Genomic DNA, 15,115 nt, shown 5'->3' with positions numbered 1-15,115 from the left:
GGGAAGACATATATTAATAGAAGCATTTGAAAAAGTGGGTTCATATACTATGATACATCTGTTCATGGTTCAGTTCAGGAGACTCTGCTGGGGACTCTGCTGGGCACACATAAATCAGAGGGAACATTCTACTGAGCACTCCTGGATAGGGTTGCCACCTGTCCAGGACAGTCCGGGTCTCGGACAGTCTGGGTTTTGAATGCTGTGTCCGAGTTTCATGGCAGCTGAAACCCGGACACAAGATGTCAGGCAGACAGGGGCAACCAAAATTAAGATAGGGGCCACCGTCCCCACCACTGACAATAGTCTAAACGGTGATATTTACATATGAATGAGCGGCGCTATTTACATATGAATAACCCACGACTCATTCTCCCCAAAAAATGTCAGCGAACGCTAGAGTGTTCGGGTTCACTTGAAGAAAAGGTAGCAACCCTACTCCTGGATGTAGGTGGGGACTCTGCTGAGCACTCCTGGATGGTGGACTCTGTTGAACACTCCTGGATGTAGGTGGGGACTCTGCTGAGCACTCCTGGATGGTGGACTCTGTTGAACACTCCTGGATGTAGGTGGGGACTCTGCTGAGCACTCCTGGATGTAAGGTGGACTCTGTTGAGCACTCCTGGATGTAGGTGAGGACTCTGCAGAGCACTCCTGGATGTAAGGTGGACTCTGTTGAGCACTTCTGGATGTAGGTGAGGACTCTGTTGAGCACTCCTGGATATAAGTGGAGACTCTGCTGTGCACTCCTGGATGTAAGGTGGACTCTGCTGGGCACTCCCAGAGGTAAGGGGATCTATGTTGAGCACTCCTGTCTGTAAGGGGGGCACTGCTGAGCACTCCTGGATTTAAGACAGACTCTGTGGAGAACTCCTGGATGTAGGTGGACTCTGCTGAGCACTCCTGGATGTAAGGGGGACTCTACTGAGCACTGCTGGAGGTAAGGGGGTTTCTGCTGAGCACTCCTGGATGTAAGGGGACAATGCTAAGTACTTCTGGGTGTAAGGTGGACTCTGCTGGGAACTCCTGGATGCAAGCGCGCACTCTGTTGAGCACTCCAGGATGTACTGGGGACTATGCTGAGCACTTATGAATAAAAGGTAGACTTTGTTGGGCACTCCTTGATGTAAGGGGACTCTACAGGGCACTACTGAATGTAAGAGGGACTCAACAGGGCACTATGGATGTAAGGGGGACTCTGTTGGGCACTCCTGGATGTAAGGTGGACTCTGTTGAGCACTCCTGGATGTAGGTGAGGACTCTGCAGAGCACTCCTGGATGTAAGGTGGACTCTGTTGAGCACTTCTGGATGTAGGTGAGGACTCTGCAGAGCACTCCTGGATGTAAGGTGGACTCTGTTGAGCACTTCTGGATGTAGGTGAGGACTCTGTTGAGCACTCCTGGATATAAGTGGAGACTCTGCTGTGCACTCCTGGATGTAAGGTGGACTCTGCTGGGCACTCCCAGAGGTAAGGGGATCTATGTTGAGCACTCCTGTCTGTAAGGGGGGCACTGCTGAGCACTCCTGGATTTAAGACAGACTCTGTGGAGAACTCCTGGATGTAGGTGGACTCTGCTGAGCACTCCTGGATGTAAGGGGGACTCTACTGAGCACTGCTGGAGGTAAGGGGGTTTCTGCTGAGCACTCCTGGATGTAAGGGGACAATGCTAAGTACTTCTGGGTGTAAGGTGGACTCTGCTGGGAACTCCTGGATGCAAGCGCGCACTCTGTTGAGCACTCCAGGATGTACTGGGGACTATGCTGAGCACTTATGAATAAAAGGTAGACTTTGTTGGGCACTCCTTGATGTAAGGGGACTCTACAGGGCACTACTGAATGTAAGAGGGACTCAACAGGGCACTATGGATGTAAGGGGGACTCTGTTGGGCACTCCTGGATGTAAGGTGGACTCTGCTGACCACTTCTGGATATAGGGCAGACTCTTTTGAGCACTCCTGAATGTAAGGGGGACTCTGCAGGGCACCCCTGAATGTAAGGGTAGCTTATTTATTCATTAAAATTGTGACTATTCATTTATAAAACTGATTTTTTAAACCTGGCAATATTTTTACTTGTACTAAAACATTTGGAGACTCCAGGTTGAGATTAAAATATAAATAAGTGTTTACAATAAAGAAATATTTATTACAGGTATTTATATAATGCCGACAATTTACGCAGCGCTTTACATAGGTGCACATTCACATCAGTCCCTGCCATCAAGGAGCTTACAATCTAAGGTCCCTATCTCACATGCATACATACAGGGCCGATTTAGACAGGAGCCAATTAACCTTCCAGCATGCGTTTGGAGTGTACGAGGAAACCTACACAAGCACAGGGAGAACATGCAAACTCCTTGCAGATAGTGACCTGGCTGGGATTTGAACCGGCGTAGCACCGGAGACCCCCCAGTGCTACGCCACTGTGCAAGAAATACCAAGGATGGTGACGAAAGGATACTCTGAATGCTAAAAGCATAAATCATTTCTTGTGGGATTTACCCCCTACTTGATATTTTTTAGCACAGACTATTGAACATTCTCTGATATGATTATGTCTTGGCTGAAAGCCGCAGCCTGTTCAGCAGGGTTGTAAAGTGGCAAAGCTGTTGACGTTCATGCATTAAGCTGGAGCAGTATTCCAGTATTGATGGATGGCTGTAGGAGGTAGTGAAGGCCTCTGACACAGAACATGGGAATTAAATTCTGACTTAATTCACGACATTGTGTTGAGAAATGGAGACAGGAGAAGCTCACAAATAAGCCACTCGGGTAATGTAAACACTTTCAATACTTCTTCCAGGTGAGACTGAGGATATCTGACTGTGCTGCAGGAATAAAAACATCCGTGTTATATGTCTTATAACTAACAGAGAAATAAAACAGACCCTCAATACTATTTATAAACAATATGCAGGGCCCTTCACCCTGTGAATATCTGCAAATGTTCCTTTTTCAAACAAAAATGTTCTTAATATATTTTTTTCCAGTTCGAATGTAGTGTTGTAATATTACACTATGGCCAGTTCGAATGTGTAGTAGTGTGTTGTAATAAATACTCATTTCCTATGCTCCTTTGCTCCATCTAAAGGCTATACTATATTATTGCAACACTCTAAATTTAAACTGGGAAAAGCTCCATCTAGTGGCCAAAATGTATTATTTCTTTTGCTCCTCAGCTCCATCTAGTGGCCATAATGTAATATTACAACACTATGGGGGTTATTCATGAAAGAGCTGAAGGATCCAGACGTAGCTTCGGCTGATCTCTACAGCCGCCGGAGCCCTTCGGTTCAGTCACTATAGCCCATACAGCAGCTGAAGGCGGCCAAGCGGCTCAGCTGAGCCGAAGGCATATGCTTCAGCTCGACGGGGCCGAATGGACAGCCGAATCAGGGCGACCGGCCTGCCGAAAGGCCGGCCGTTCGACCCGCAAATGACAGCCGGGCAGAGCCAGCCGTGATCTCACAGCTGGCTCTGCCCAGTTGTAATGACAGATCAGCGTCCCCAAATGACCTGGAGATGCTGATCTGTCATTAAACAACAACAACTGGGTGGAGCCGGCCGTGATATCATGGCCGGCTCCGCCCAGTTGTTATTCATTGCCTGGGACCTGCTAGAAGATTCTAGCAGGTGCCATCCAATGGAAAGCATTTTTTTTCTACTTTTTAAACTATTTTTCTATTCTGCTCGGTTGCACAGAGGGACCGAGCAGAATAGCCGAGCCAAATGCCGCTCGGCTGCATTTGGCTATTCACTCACTGTCCTACGGCCCCTATGAGAATAGGGGCAAACGGCAGCAAGTGAGCTGCCGGAGCTTCGGCTCAGCTGATCCAGATGTTGGATCGGCTGAGTCGAAGTCCCTTGCACTTCGGCTCAGCTGAACATGCAGAGTATGTTCGGCTGACAAGCCAGAAGTGAATAGCCGAACAGCGTTCGGCTCACTTCACTTCCGCTGGGTTATTCCTTTGGCAGCTTTGTGAATAACTCTTTATATTTTAACTGTGAAAAAATATAAGAATATTGGGTTTTTTTTGCCATTACTTGCCCAAAATGAACATTCATGGATATTTGCAGGGCAAAGAACCCTGACAATTGTTTATAGATATGTTTTTTTTTGGAAAAGGTAAGTATTTTAAAGGGAATTTTTAACAAAACAAATATAGAAGTTGCAATTGCTGATTTCCTTTTAAGGTTCCTTCACAGCAGCTTGCATGCTAAATGGGTGCATGTGTAGGGGCATTGCTTTGTGCTGTTACAACGCAACTGTTTACCTTTCTTTAAAAAAAAAAAAAAGGTTTATTGAAATGTCACAAAGTGACATTTAATTTGCTTCTATGCACCGCTGCTTCATACTGTCCCCCAGCTCCTGACTGTGCATTTTCCTGTAAAAGGTGAGTTAGCCCTGACCTTCTACCTCCCTAGTCTCCCTATTGGTTAGCTAGACCTTCTTTCATAAGTTGAAGGATCCACAAAAAGCCTTGGGAGGCAGGACAAGTCTGACTTGTGGAGCTACTGGTCATCTTAACACACTGCATTATACGTGTTCTCATCATGTGTTCAGTAGGAAATTGTTCACATTTGTGACAGGTTTACTATAACTGCAGGGGTTAATCATATGATGGAGTTGTGCGCACACAGGAGCAGGAGACAGCATGTGTTATCTGTATGATATAAAGCAACTGTCAGACCTGTAGGGGCAGTTTACCCTATGGTCAATATAAATATTTCATAAGCATGATGACATCATGATAATAATAATAATAATTTAACAATTAATATTAAGGTCACCCCCCTTTCTGATGTCTCACAGCTGTATTTTTTTTTCAATGCTGTCGTCAAGCTGGTCACATGACATGCTTTACCTATTTGGTCTTCTCCTGGCAGTAGTCAGTCCCAGATGATGCAATACCCTGTGGGTATTGCAGGCTGCATACAAGTGATCTCGGCGACATTGCCGGGATCACTTGTACAAAACAAGCGGCTTTCCCGCTGTACATTTAGCTTGCCCAAAGCAGGGCTAAATGTAGAAAACAACTACCCGCCCGGTGCCCGGAACTGCATGTCCCGGGTTTCAGGAGATAGGAATTCCCCCCCCCGGCTGCCCCTCTACTTCCTGCTGCCCCAAGGCTGGGCCTTGGTTGGCCTTGTGGGAAATCCCAGTCCTTCCAGTGTTCTAGGTTGAAGGACTCTGGGCACCATTCAACCCCAGAAGGCTGAGGACATCTTGTGGCAAAGAAGAGGTACTACACAAAGAGGTAAAGGTGAGTATTGCAGCTAGATGTGTGTTAAGTGTGTTAAACTTCCATATAAAACTCTTGCATTAGCCAACTGATAAGCCATATTTCCTTGCCATAGTTCATTCTTTCAGCTGTCCACTCTGCCCCTGTATCAACACTGACACTTCATTCTCTTCCCTGCCGATTGCAGTGTAGATAATTTTATCATTTCATTTCATTTGATAATTTCCATGTAAAGTGGCAGCATTTCTAATCCAATTTCTCATTGTTCTGCTTCAATAGATGAGGATTTTTCTACTTCCACAGGGCATCGGCCTCTCAGGATGATTTGTATTTACTGACAGAGCTGATTTGGAGCCTTTGATATACACAAGTCTTGCAGCATTGAACATCGCCCATACAGAGAGGCAGGCCGCGATCTTGGGTATTCTTTGATTGTCTCGCAGTTGTAAGCAGTAGGCTGAGAAATTGAACATAGGGAAAAAGCTGACGGTTATACCGGTGTATAGAAAACCAATTTTCCACTGCCATCTCCTATTGAAAGGGAAGGCAACCTCTGCACTCCAGCTTTTGTGGATCTACAAGTCCCATGAGGTATTGCAAGGCCGACAGTCACAGTCATGAGTCCCAGAGGCATGATGGCATTTGTAGCTTCACCACAGATGGTGGCCCTATCCTACACACATCAGCAAAGTGGTAACCTCTCCCTTGGTCTTTCTTGCAGGAAATGTATCCTTAAAGAGCCCCTGTCACCAGCTTTAAAAAACTGAGGGTAATAGCATGGAAAAAAAATCAAGTATTATAAAGTATTTAAAGAAACGTACGATCTGCGCATCTTGGACAGGCAGATCGTACCTGCGACATTCCGATGACTGCAATGCTGAATGGGCAGTGTGCACGTGCGCACACCGGCCAGTTTGGCAGTCATCTCTCGATCATGTTAAAAACCAGCCGAAAATCGTATGATTCTCGGCTGGTTTTCCAACATGCCCGATATACAAAAGTTGTGCGACCGTACAGTAGAAACGGTCGCACGCCTTCCATACACTGCACGATTCTCGTACGATTGCGGGATTTCCCGCAATTCTGGTACGAGAATTGTGCAGTGTATGGGCACCTTTAGGGCTTTTGGATGTCTTCACAAGGGAGGCTTTTACAGGTAACGAGCCACAGGCGACGAGCCACAGGCGACATGGAGCTGTAGAACAGAACAGTTCCATTGAAAATCATTGGTCGAGTGACTTCTCGCGATATCGCGCAGCAAATATGCAGCAGAAATCGCGCGATTAAACGCTCAGTGTGAATGGGCACTAAAGCTGATTTGGGTGGCTGTAAAGCCACCTGATCGCTTCCATGGACAGGTACACATTTACCCCCGCCTGACCCGCCCAGCCTTTCTTCCTGGGCTCCACTGCTCCTTCTGCGGGCCCGGGACAGGCATTACAGGTGCCAGTGTGTAGAGGGGAGAGAGACCAGCCAACATCAATTCACTGATCTCCTAACCACTGATTGAAACTGGAAGCGACAATTTCATCACTTCCAATTTCTGAGCTGTCATTCCCCGGCTAGAGAGATCGGGAAAGAAACTGATCAAGCATGATCTGAGCTTGATCAGCTTCAGTGTGCTGCAAAGGGGACATCAGGGTCTATTTGAACCCAAATGCCTTCTTAGAGAACACCTCTTATCACAGTGCTGTTACATAGGCGGCTTGTGATAGCAATGAAATTCAGCGATCATCCATCCCGAGCTTCCTGTTGCAGGGGATGAGATTGAGGGCAGAGGAGCCATAGGCTCCTTCTGCCGTCAACTGACCTTTTGGGCGGAGAGGAGGGGCGTGGCCCGCCGCAGGGCTGTGTGTGTTTATGGATGCACACGGCTACTATGGGCCACGGCCGGGAACAAGCTGATATAGGCACCTGTGTGGGGGTGGGGGACAGAGCGATGCGGTGACCCACTAGAGAACAAGGAACTGAAACATTTTTTTTTACAGAAATTACAACAGAGCTGCATACCATCTGTGCCTCCCTTCCATACAAAGCAAGAGCAAGGTTTAATGTCACTTTAACAAAAATGTATCTTATTTGTGTATCACTCGGCTGTAGATCCTCAAATCATCTCTGAATTGGTGCTGACACTGTCCTTCCTTCTGGAGGGGGGCTACGTTTGTTCCCCATGGTCCCTGTGTGTGTTGTAAAGTAGTCACCACTCCAAGCTCACTCCTGTGATGGACTACAATCTCACATTTAGTTTAATAATTTGTATTGAGATATTGAGATTGTAGTCCATCACAGGAGCAAGCTTGGACCGGATTTTATTACCACGCTTTCCTGTGCGGCCTATCGTACTGCAGTCGGGGTGTGTGTCTGCAGTGCCATTGACTTGAATGGCACTGCCACACCCCCTTCCACCCCAGAACGCAAGGAGACTCTGTATTTATGCGATCCCTTGTATTCCGGGCACGGGACATTGCTTTAGACGCGTGGGCTGGTGGAAACAAGCCCTAAAGCATACTCTAACCCCAAGCAGCGGCGTCGGGAGGCCGGGTGTCACCTGGAGCGGAGACCGGGTGACACCCCGCAGTGACGTCATCGTGCACGCGCGGTCATCTAATTGACGCCGGCGGCCATCTTGGTGGTGGATGCCGGCAGAGAGAGGAGGGGAGGTTCCATAACTGTCAGTCATTTTGGTGTCACCCCTCCAATGGTGTCACCCGGGTGTGCGCCGCACTGACCCCAAGAACAAACATTTAGCATATTGCAGCTTACCAGTCCTGTAATATGGTCGCTGCTTCAGTTTACTTTTATCAAGCTTTTTCTTCCCTTATATTTACCTGGTGGTTCTGCCTGTAACACTTCCCATCATACAGTGACAACGCTCACTGATTATACGAGCAGCGCTGTCACCCTATTTCCTTTTCAGAATGTTCTTTCAATCTCCTAATGGTTAGTGGGGGCTAATCGATGGTCTTTTTCTGAACCATAGTGAGGAGGAAGATTGAAGGAGAAGAATGGATGGATCGATTCTCATCTGAAAGAAGAAAATTCCAACCGTGAATGTGATTTTCGTTTCAGGAACAATTGTACGTATTGTAACGCGTCTGTGCTAGGCACAAAAGAAACCCGTTTAATACGTCTTGAATACAAAAAATTGTCTTTTATTAAAAAAAATAAAGAGAAAACAGAGAAGTTGGTTTCGGTGCCTGGGGTGGCTGTAGAACATACAGATTTCTTGTCTTTTTTTCTTGGTGTTATTGCAAAAGTGCATCTGTACCCCAAACTTTCCCCAACCAGTAACCAGGAACTGAATGTAAACAAAGAGGGCCAGAGATGCTGACTGACATCATTATCCAAATGTGGCCATGAACATGTAGCCATCAGCTGGGGAATCTCTCTGCTGGCAGCTGAATGGAGCCCGGGTTGCATCAGTGGTTGCTAAGAGGCTCATAGCTGTATATAGCTGACAGCCTCTTAGTCATCAAGGATGCTGGCAGTGGGCAGAGCCTGCTGGGAAACTATGAGAGGCTAGTTCCCCATCAGGTCTGCTGCTCTTGTGATTGCCAGCAGACAGTGGGTGGATTTCATAGTCAATAGCAGGCAGACCATGGAATCCACCCACTGTCTGCTGTCAATCACAAGGAAGGCAGATTTCATGGGGAACTAGTGTCTCAGAGTTCCCCATTAGGTGGACTCCAGTCTACATCTATTTTTACGCAGTTAGAGTAAGGGTTAATGACATGTATATGTGATTTTACTGCTGTATGCAGCGATTGGAGTTAGTCGTGAAGAGTGATCCGCCTGTTGCTTCTTCACGACTATTACGGAAATAATTACAATGTATTGAGGGTTAGAGGTCTGTTCACACTAAACGCACGGTTAAAGGAGAACTATGAGGCGAGTGAAAATCACTCAGCCTCATAGTTCTAGCCGACCTGTGACAATGAAACTGTCACACGTCGGCTCAATAGATTGGGAAGTGAGCGAACACATAGCGTCGCTCGATCCTGTCCCTGCAGAGAGCCGTGACTGTCACTCACGGCTTCTCACCAGGGCTGCATACGGTCTCACCAGGGCTGCATACGGTCTCACCAGGGCTGCATACGGTCTCACCAGGGCTGCATACGGTCTCACCAGGGCTGCCTTTGGGTCTTACCAGGGCTGCCTTTGAGTCTCACCAGCGTTGTATGCAATCTCAGCAGGGCTCCGTTTGGGTCTCACCAGGGCTGTATGTGGGTGCCAGGCTCTCCGGGTGGGTGCCGGGCTCTGCGGGTGGCGGCTGGGCTCCAGGACTGTACGAGCGCTGTGGGGCTGTGCTTTCCTGTGCGTGTCTCTGCTGGCGCCGGGAAGGAGGAGGAGATGTGGGGCCAGACAGGCACTGTCAAAGACGACTGCCTGAGGTCCCCAGCAAGCGCAGGAACTCAGGGAGCCAAACTTTAAAAATGGAAAGGGCCGTCATCGGCCTCTAGTATCGGGGTATTTTCACAACTACTAGTATCAGTGTCAGGACATCCGTACTGGAAAGGTTTACTCTGCTAGACTTACGGCAGTGGTTCTCAACCTGTGTACCCTCGGGACCCACATTCGTCCTTGGTCATTAAGTCGCGACCCAAGTCGCACTACAATGGAACGCAAGGTATTAGGGTATAGCGCACAGTATGAACTGTGGGTGGGATGTACCTTAGGGGCACCATTCGAATGAATAGCAACGCAACACACCTCCCACACCAGAGTGCACGGTAGGTGCGATTGGGTGGTACAGTGCATTAATTGCATGGTACTATGCGATTAACGCACTGTACTAGTGTGAATGGGCCCTCAAAAACACTGACATACAAACACAACCACAGACACAATCTCACACACTCACATTCTCACACACATGCACACTGTTTTTCTTTTTTTTAAGGTCTATTCAGACTCTCTACCTTATGAGAACTGAAGTGGACCCTCAGCCTGGGTCCAGTGTGGGCTCCTGTGCTGTGACGCAGCTCCATCCATATGTGCATTGTTTGTACAGCTCCCTCATGTGTCCTGTAAAGGTGCCGGGAGCCAGAATGTGATGTCACTGCGGCCCAGGCACCTCTGCAGAACACATGAGGGAGCTGTAAGCAATGCACATATGGATGGAGTCACGACCCACCAGTTGAGAACCAAGGACTTACGGTATATAGAGCAGAGTTAGAACCGGTTCACACATGGGCGTTTTGTAGCGCGTTCCTACGCTCTGCAAAACGCTCAAACACCTCAAACAAATACCCATTCCTATGGGTATGGTTCACACCTGGGCGTATTAGAGGCCATATGAACGCGCTACAAAACGTCCTACGCCCAAAGAAGTACAGGAGCTTCTTTGGGGCGTTTTTGACCCCCTTTTTCATTGGGATACAGCCAAGTAGCCCTCGGAAAACGCGCGTTTGTTGCGCGTTTTTTACCGCGAATCGCACGACAAACGACCATATTCGATACGCCTAGGTGTGAACCCAGCCTAAATGTTTCTGGAATACAATGTTTCACTTGCAGGCGTCAGGGAGCCGCTATCTAGTACCAGGAAACTCCAGAAAGGTCCGGGAGAGTTGAGATCTCCGATACATACAGTAGAAGAACGTTCAGAAAGACTCGTAGGGCGAATGGCTCAGTGAATTGGTTATAAATAGACCCCACTAAGCATTTAGCTATTCCCCTTCCATGTTATTCAAATGTAATTTATAGGAGCAGAGTTATTGGGCGGGGATATTATCCAGAGAAAGTGGCAACCTCAGTACTGAGAGTACCTACAGAGAATATATCATAGGAGTACTTACAGCAGCCTTAGTGTGCAGTGTAGGAGTACATATGGTATGCTATGTACACATGATGGGAGTACCCACGGCAAGCACAGTACACATGATGGGCGTACATATGGTATGCTCTGTACACATGATGGGAGTACCCACGGCAAGCACAGTACACATGATGGGAGTACATAAGGTATGCTCTGTACACATGATGGGAGTACCTATGGCATGCTCTGTACATATGATGGGAGTACATATGGCATTCTCTGTACACATGATGGGAGTACATATGGCATGCTCTGTACACATTATGGGAGTACATATGACATGCTCTGTACACATGATGGGAGTACATATGGCATGTTCTGTACACATTATGGGAGTAAATATGGCATGATCTGTACACATGATGGGAGTACATATGGCAGGGATGGCCAAACTCTGGCCCTCCAGCTGTGGTGAAACTACAAATCCCATGAAGCATCTCTCTCCAGGAGTCATGTCTGTGGCTGTTAGAATCTTGCAAAGCTTCATGGGATTCGTAGTTCCACCACAGCTTCATGCTCTGTACACATGATGGGAGTACATATGGCATGCTCTGTACACATGATGGGAGTACATATGGCATGCTCTGTACACATGATGGGAGTACATATGGCATGCTCTGTACACATGATGGGAGTACATATGGCATGCTCTGTACAAATGATGGGAGTACATATGGCATGCTCTGAAAACATGATGGGAGTACATATGGCATGCTCTGTACAAATGATGGGAGTACATATGGCATGCTCTGAAAACATGATGGGAGTACATATGGCATGCTCTGTACAAATGATGGGAGTACATATGGCATGCTCTGAAAACATGATGGGAGTACATATGGCATGCTCTGTACACATGATGGGAGTTTCTTTGGCAGTCTCATTACACATAATGCAAGCAGGGCCGGATTTACTCTCTCTGCTGCCCCAGGGCCAGGTTCCTCAATGCGCCCCCCTACCCGACAAACCCCCCCCCCCCCATGGAGAATGGCAGACCCGCAGGCTGCATACAAGTGATCTCAACGATGTTGCCGACATCACTTGTACAAAACAAGCGGCGGCTTCCCCTCTGTACATTTAGCTTTGCTTGCCCAAAGCAGGGCTAAATGTAAAAAACAACTACCCACCCAGCGCCTGGAACTGCATCATCCCGTGCATCAGGAGATAGGAATTCCACACCCCTGCTGCTGGGCCTTGTGGGAAATCCGGCCCTGAATGCAAGCACCTACGGCAGGGCCAGGTTAGGCAATTTAGGCCCCCCAGCTGTGGTAGAACTACAAATCCCATAATCCCTCTGGGAATCACGCCTATGACAGTCAGAGTCTTGCAATGCATTATGTGACTTGTAGTTTCACAACATTTGGTTGCTTACCCCTGACCTATGGCAGTCTCAGGACACATGAGCACCCATAGCAGCATCATTATATGTGATGGGAATAGCTGGGGTACCCTCAGTACAAATGATGGGAGTATGTATTTTTTCCCCCCTTAAGTTCACAGTCATGATCATACTAAGGACGCCTCACTGACCCCTAAATGCCCCTCTGAGTGGAAAAACATTACTGCGCATGCGCTACATGTACAGGAACGCGCTTTGCTCGCGCTCTTTGCTTTGCTTTTTACGCATGCGCAGTGTCCGGCAGCGCTGGGACTGTCAGAGGTGCGGACGCCCCGCCTCTTTCCCGGGGACAGTGGGCGTGTTCGCGGTCCAGGGTGGAGCTGTGAGCGAACCGCAGCACTGTGATCAACGGGCGCGGCGGCAGAAGCGACCCGATCCGGGCTGGGTGAGTGACGCCTCGCCCCTCCGCACACCCGGGAGAATCAGCCCGGACTGGATGTTCCCTCAATAAGAGGCGGTGATCTGGACCGTGTGCGGAGCCGTACATCGCTCCTGTCCGCAGCCTGCACCCGCACATCACCGGGCACCTGTCACATGTCCAGAGCGTTGTCAGCGAGCTGCTCATTGACTCTCGTTGACACATCAACTTGGAATACTGCAACCCGGGCCAGTGCAATGGAGCATTGACACCCAACTTCCAATCCCTTCCCAGCTGTATATTGCATTTGTATCACATCTACCTCCATACCCCTGCAGCTGCCCACCTGCTAAAATCAGATCAGTACCTTTTCAATCATCGATCATATTCAATTAGCAATGAATGATTATAGCCTGATGTTGCCATTTGTATAGAGTCACCCTGGAAGGTGATCAGTATATGGAATAACTGGGTTCCTTTTGTTACCTATACAGGGTATTGTCCTAAATCAGCCTAGGTGGCCTTCCACCTACCCATGTATGCACATGTCTCTATGCTGAGAGCCCCATTGACATGCAGGTGTAATTCATTAACTGTCAGCTGTGCGCAGCCTAGCATTGAGAACTCTCAGTTTCAGTAAGTAAAAAGGAGGCAAGGTACCATCGCACCCGAGAAGATGTCCATACTCACGCTGTTAAGTCGGACTGCCTTGCGACCCGCCGTCTCCCTAAAGCCCTGGAGCTGGCTGGGGATGAACCGTGGGGGGTGTCCTGGGACCTCGGTCTTGCAGAGCTGCAGGCTGCTGGGCACGCACCCAAAGAAAGAGCCTATGGAGTCGCTCAACACGGCTCATGGAGCCAGGGACTTCATCTACAGCCTGCACCCCAGCGAGAGGACCTACCTGCTCAGAGAGCTGCACCGATTCGAGTCCATAGCTATCGCACAAGGTAAGCCGCGCTCAACTGTTGGATAAACAGATCCATTGTGTTACATTGTCACAATCACAAAATGTCTTCTAGGCTCATAGCAATCCTAGACTCAATAGAACCCAGAGATTTCAGTGCCTGTGTTGTGAACTGTCACGTTCCTCCACAATGCATATAGATAGAGAGGTGAATGAGGACTTGTTTTAAAATGCTCCTACCGCTTATTCAGCATATGTAAATACTTTAGCTTACATGAACTGCCATAATAACTTTGTTAGAGAACAGAGCTATGGGAGGGACCCAGCAGGCTCCACCTACCAAAGGCTGTCTGCAGAAAACTACAGGAGTGGGCGGAGCAAGACCAGTCACCCTGCACAGGGAGAGCGAGCAGGAGAGACCGGTCTTTGCACATTTCTTCTACTTTTTCTCTTCACGCATCAAAGCACACCGGGAATCAAGGAAGAATGCACATGACTGTGTATTTAGAAACTATTTGCTGATCCCAGAGATCAGCCTTTACAAAGATGAAATGGGAAATGTGGATAATAAAGGTAACACAGCTATCCCTGCCCCAGCCCCTCCAACCTTCCCATGTGTATTTGTTCTCATATGAGCCAATCAGAAGGTGAAAGTCTTATGGATGTGATTAGAATTTTACTAATCTCATAGAAGAGACATGTTGATGGACCTCAAGCTGTGAGGACAGTGTGCTGAGTTGGTGTTTCTAGGCTGACAGCGTTTGTTTCTGGTTGTCTTATTTAGTTTTTAATGATGGGATACTGTCAGTCGCCTGGGGATTATTTTTTTATAAAGGGGTTGATCTTCTGGGGGCTTCAGCTCCTCATGTGACATCTTGCAGCTTTTAGTGAATACATTGTCATTGCATCTGTGTTCTCTCATGATAAACAAGACCCATCTCTACTTCACCAATACCCATGGGAGCCATTTATTATAGCATTGGCAGCACTTTCTGTTCACTTTCAATTCAGAGAACCAGTGTGACGTTTCTAATGGTATTCCCGACTCATTTCAGATTCAAGTCGTTCTTAATAGCCAAACTTTTACATTCTGTCGCAATGGCTGCAACGAATGCATAACAAAATACCCCCATTTTGGAGATAAGTAAACTGGCGGTAAATAATCCAATGTCGTTTTGGAGTAATTTATCTCAGGGGTCAGACATTTGACCTGCGCCCCCCTATTTGTTGGTTGCTAGAAGCTGACAGCCCCAAGACTACTGGTGTCCTAATAACCAATTATGTTCAGATATAAAACCTGCATTGGTTGTTAGGACGCCAGTGGCCCCGGGTTCTTTTGGGGTCAAATAATGTCTCATCTAGGGCTGCAACAACTAATCGACATAATCGATTA

The 15,115-nt window shown here is 47.9% G+C and overlaps 1 protein-coding gene across 1 annotated transcript in view; it reads left to right on the top strand.

The window, feature by feature from the left end:
• The first annotated feature begins 13,186 nt into the window (after nucleotides 1–13,186).
• Nucleotides 13,187–15,115, top strand: part of TMEM65 (transmembrane protein 65) — a 90,266-nt gene continuing 88,337 nt past the window's right edge. Inside the window, exon 1 of the mRNA XM_018562218.1 lies at nucleotides 13,187–13,765. Coding sequence (XP_018417720.1) covers nucleotides 13,495–13,765 — 271 coding nt within the window. The 5' untranslated portion in view covers nucleotides 13,187–13,494. The remainder of the gene's footprint in view (nucleotides 13,766–15,115) is intronic.

Source organism: Nanorana parkeri, unplaced genomic scaffold (genome assembly GCF_000935625.1).
Source record: "Nanorana parkeri isolate BGI_ZX_2015 unplaced genomic scaffold, ASM93562v1 scaffold566, whole genome shotgun sequence".
NCBI lineage: Eukaryota > Metazoa > Chordata > Amphibia > Anura > Dicroglossidae > Nanorana > Nanorana parkeri.
Note: the sequence above shows the minus strand (reverse complement) of the source record. Positions and strands in the feature narration are given on the sequence as shown.